This window comes from Gymnoscopelus braueri, assembly GCF_963280865.1.
Source record: "Gymnoscopelus braueri genome assembly, chromosome: 5".
NCBI classification, from domain to species: domain Eukaryota; kingdom Metazoa; phylum Chordata; class Actinopteri; order Myctophiformes; family Myctophidae; genus Gymnoscopelus; species Gymnoscopelus braueri.
In genome coordinates, this window is record NC_137606.1 from 46,024,265 (window position 1) to 46,029,116 (window position 4,852).

A 4,852-nucleotide genomic window follows, 5' to 3' on the forward strand; every position below is an offset into this window, starting at 1 on the left:
ATCTAAATTCTAAACAAAAATCGGATTGCTGCAAAATACACAGACCATCTTCTCTTACATGTTTCACCTTTCTGTTGTTGGTTTCTGAGTGCTGTGTTTGGGTCCAGTGTGAGTCCACACACATTAAGATAAGAACATCCTCTCTTCCTTGAACTTCTGCTGTGCAGAGCGAAACGTTCCTGCCAAAGCCTCCTTTCCTCTAATCAGTTGGAGTTTCTCCTCCTTCCATTTGTCTATTCTAAGCTTCCTTTCTGAATCAGTTGGAGTCGCATCTTGTTTTTCCTCTTCTCCCCTTTCTCAGTTCTTCCTGGGGGATGTGATCACCTGATTTGACCACTCGTTCTCCAGGTCTAACGGTCATCATCTCCTCTTCATTTTCAGGAACTTGTTACAAATAATCTCCACAATGAAACGTGTAAGCTATACCAAGATCTGGTACAGAGGGAATTTCAGGGAAAGAGGAGCGGACCAAATATAGAGCCCTGGGGGACCCCAGTCAGCTAAGTACTGTATATAGGGTTTAAGTTGTTCCCAAACATAGTCACAACCCCGCCCTTAACAGTTGATTCCTCTGCATGTCACAGCTAAAGAAACCAGTCCACTCCACTCTACCCCCCAGCAACAAAGTCCAGTTAGAACTCTACTCAGAACCCTTTGCCAGGAGTCAAATCTGTCTGATGAATGATGGGCATATGACTGATTCTCTCTCACGCTTCCCCTTTCTGTTGTTCTCAAAGCGATGTTTGTGGGTGCTGTGTTTGGGTCCAGTGTGTTCACACATTTTGATAAGAACTTCCTCTCTTCCTCGATTATCTGCTGTGCAGAGCAAAACATTCCTGCCAAAGCCTCCTTTTCTCTATTCATTTAGAGTCTGTCCTCCTTCCATTTGTCTAACATTTGTCCTTTCTTGAATCAGCAGGAATCGTGTTTTGTTTTTCCCTTCCTCAATTCCCCCTGGGGGGGTTTGTAATCACCTCATTTGAGCGTTCAGGTGGCAGAGAGGTCAACGTTCCTGCTGCCCACCATCACGGAGACTACTAGACTTTCAAATGCCCTTTGCGTGCCTCCGCTTAGCCGGGCATCCATACAAGCACAATTAGTTGGCCGTGTTGGCAGGAGGGAAGCCAGGCGGGGTGGACAATTTGTGGCTGCACCAGCGACTTGGTCAAGAGGTTGGTCAAGGCTCAGCAAGAGTGTTGAATAGGGTGTTCACCCGCACACCCTACTGGCATATGAAGTGGCAGGTAATTCCATGTGTATCGGAGGCATGTGGTTTCAATACCATCCCTAGGACCAACCAGACCAAAGACCAAACACCAGCAGGGGTCAGCAGTGACAAGACTACCCAGTAGGCTACCCAAGTATTTGGGGAATTTGCACAACAGATTTTCAGGCCGACTATGCAGCTTTCAAATCTAGTTTAAGGTGGACTCCATATATAGGCATGTTATGTTCATCGTCCAGAGAGCATATCTCCACCAACGCCAGTGATGTGCACTTAATAGACTGGCCACATGTCCTTGGTGGAGACACTGGTACAGTAGGTAGTACCTTATACCTTATACCAAAGAAACTTTACTCCCTCCAACATCCTGCCTTCCCCTCGCTGGATTCAGGAAAAGCGTCCGTGATGTTCTCTGCTTGGAAGGAATCTTTGTCAGTCATTGTCACCGATAGTGTTGAGTTTCTTTTTCCTTTGATCGTTTAACACCTTTATTTGTCTGAGACAACAATAGTGTACAATAATGAATAAATATGAACCACTCCAAAGAAAATAATGTGTCTTCCGATGCTCAGAGCAGCACCAGCTTCTCATTCAGGGCGATTTGAGCTTGCGTGAGGTTGCTCAGATAGATCACCATGGACAGGTCGTTGATGTTGGAGTCCTCCTCTGAGACGAGGGGTACCTTGTTGACTAAGTCCATCAGGAAGCGGCCCACACTGGTGTCTGCCGTGACCTTCCCAGACAGCACGTCCTCGATGTACGACAGCACGGTGGCCAACATGTCCTGTATTTTCGCTGCAGAGCAGGCCACCTGGGACAGGTCGGAGGCCAGACCCGTGGTTCGAGTGGGAGTAGAACGTGTTCTCTGCAGGAGGTCCATGCCTATCCTCTCAGTGTCATAGTAAATATACTCGACGCTCAGAGGCGTGAACATCATGCCAACCGTCTTCCCTGGCACGCCCATTTGTGCACTGACATAGGCACGGGTGTTCATCTTGCCACTCTGCAGGGCTGTGTCCACAATCAGGTGAATGGGATTGGTGGCCTCGCGGCAGTAGTACTGGTGGATCAGCAAAGAGTGGTCTGTGATGTTAAAGCAGCAGCCCGTGGCATACCATCCGACGACGACCTCACTGGGTGACACCTTCTTGTGGAGGTCGTACATGTTCTTGGCGAACTCCATGTCCACGGCGACCTCCTCCTCTGACTCGGTGTGAGGGACAGAGAAGCAGTTGGTCACCTCAACGGCGTGCTTGTCAATGGTTCCCAGCAAGGTCCCGATCACACGACTCGCTCCCTCGTTTCTCCGTTCGTAAGAGTCGCAGATAGAGACGAGAACCACAGGGTGGATTTTCACCACTGGTCCAAACACCGACATCATGAAAGAGGACTGTCTTGTCTCTGTGTGGTTCCTTGTCAGAGTGTTGGTGATAGTTGAAATGTTACTTGCAGTTACGCTTCACGTGTTACTGCAACAAGAACCTCTATAACTCCACTAATGTGTGCAGTGCAGTGTTGACATGTTTGACGTTCATTTATATATTGAACTCCATGCGTCACAGCCTGCACACTGATTGGACTATTTTGACGACATCACAATCGGTTGCTAATGGTAGCAAAAGACCATACACCATAAGTAGCCTTGAGGAGCCTATGTCCTGTTTCTGTAGTGTGAGGCTTGATGTACAAGTACAACCACTGGACATGGGGCTATAGTATGTTACAGGGGCTTACCCCCCAATCCCAACCCTTGATGCTGAATGCCAAGCAGGGAGGCATTGGGGTACCTCTGTACCATGTTTATAGTCTTTGGTATGACCTGGCTGGGGATTAAACCCCAACCTCCCAGTCTCAGACAGTCTAACCACAAGGCCCACTGGTAGCAAAAGATCATAGAAAGACCAAAAATACTGACATCATAGAAAGACAACTGCCATCATAGCCTGGCCCCCAAAGTAAGTACATTGTGTACATTTCACCTAATTTTGTAACTAAAGAGTGCTCTTTATTGACTACACAATACAGGATTATATTGGTATGCCAAGGAGGAGAGCAGAATAAGACAATTGGAAACACTTTATGCTGATCAATTAACTCAGGCACTGCTCTTGTGAGTCACTCCCACCATTTCCACCCACAGCAGTCTTAGCCACTTTAAAACTATAAACTTAGTTGACTGGAGTCCCTGACTGCACTGATATAGCCCCCCTCCCATTTTCTACAAAAGTAGCTACACGCCCGCATTAATGCAACACGTTGTGAGCTTTCTGCTATCTGAATGTTCACCCCAGAACAGGGACACTGTGGCTTATTTATTGTAGTTAATTCAGTGAGACTTAACACAAATGCTAATAAACAGATTAAGTCATATACTTTGGTCTTTGGCTATTCAAAAAAAGCTTCAATGTGACGCGTTATGAGCTTGTTGCCAATACTTTTGTACATTTCAAGTGATTCGAGTGAGACATGTTATTTATTTTGGAGTGTATTTTCTTTATTACATTTACGTTATGTTTATTCTAAGCGTTTGTTTATTTGTGTTACCTTCAACATTGGGTTGTTTTGCCTGCAACAGTGCTGAATAAATCCACCAGTATAATGAACTGACTCACTTTTGTCTGAAGGGAGTGATATTGACATTAAATGTTTGAGAACAATTTACTGTGTCTGTTATCTAGTTCTGTTGGTGTTTTCCCCATAGAGTCTAGAAAGACTGTATGGGTTTTCCCTCCAGCAGCGCTACCACGGCGCCATCTAGCGGCGATATAGTAGTGTATAGTTGTATGTCTTCTTAAATGTCATCATGATTTGAGTGCACGGGGATCTCATTTAAATAAGCCAAGTGCTTTTATGAGCGATCCAGTTTAGAGGACCTTGTATTGTGATTTATACTTCCATGTACTGTTACCATGTCTTTCTAAATAAAGTATTCAATCAATCAATCGATTGAGGAGGCTCAATTTGTGTGCATGGGGAGCTCATCTTAAACAAGCTCAGTGCTTAATGAGTCTTCCAGTTTAGTAGACCTTGTATTGTGAATTTGTACTTCCATGTACTGCTATTCTCATGTCTTACTAAATAAAGTACATCAATCAATCAATCAAACTCGCGGTGGCACCACTGGCCGTGTTGCCATGTCTGCTTTTTATAAGCGACTTTGGGCATATATTTTTTTAAAGTTGCTTGTAAAATATTGGTGGTTGCGGTTTTTGGGGGGGTTGTTTCTAATGTGTATAGTTGCTTATTTGGGCTTTTTTCCTAATGTTGTTTAAACCAGTGGTTCCAAATTAATATGTATGACTATGTCCACAGAGGACCCCCCCCCATCTGAAAATATTTTGTGGCAGGGATTTGTGTTGTTAAAATGTTTCAAAAATGTAAAAACATTACCTATTTTTTCCCTTCAAGATATATATTTTTTCTTTTTTTGAAAATGGTAGCCCAGTTGCTTCAATCTTTTGGGCTGGGTTTTCGTAGACCGTGTTGCTTATTTCTCTTGCAGAATCTGGCAACGCACAGGACATGAGGTCAACGCGTCGAACCAGAGCCGTATAAAATAGACACGCCCCGCCGCCTTTTTTGAACCCGGAAGCAACGAGCGCTCTGTGAGCCAGAGAGAGAAAAGTT

The 4,852-nt window shown here is 45.0% G+C and overlaps 1 protein-coding gene across 1 annotated transcript; it reads right to left on the reverse strand.

Annotated features, from left to right (window-relative positions):
- Positions 1–1,793: 1,793 nt before the first annotated feature.
- Positions 1,794–2,603, reverse strand: LOC308085022 (eukaryotic translation initiation factor 3 subunit F-like; the record flags this gene model as incomplete). Its single annotated transcript, XM_080428038.1, has 1 exon — positions 1,794–2,603. The coding sequence occupies one exon, from the start codon at positions 2,601–2,603 to the stop codon at positions 1,794–1,796; it is 810 nt and encodes a 269-aa protein (XP_080284164.1).
- Between the last annotated feature and the right edge of the window lie 2,249 nt (positions 2,604–4,852).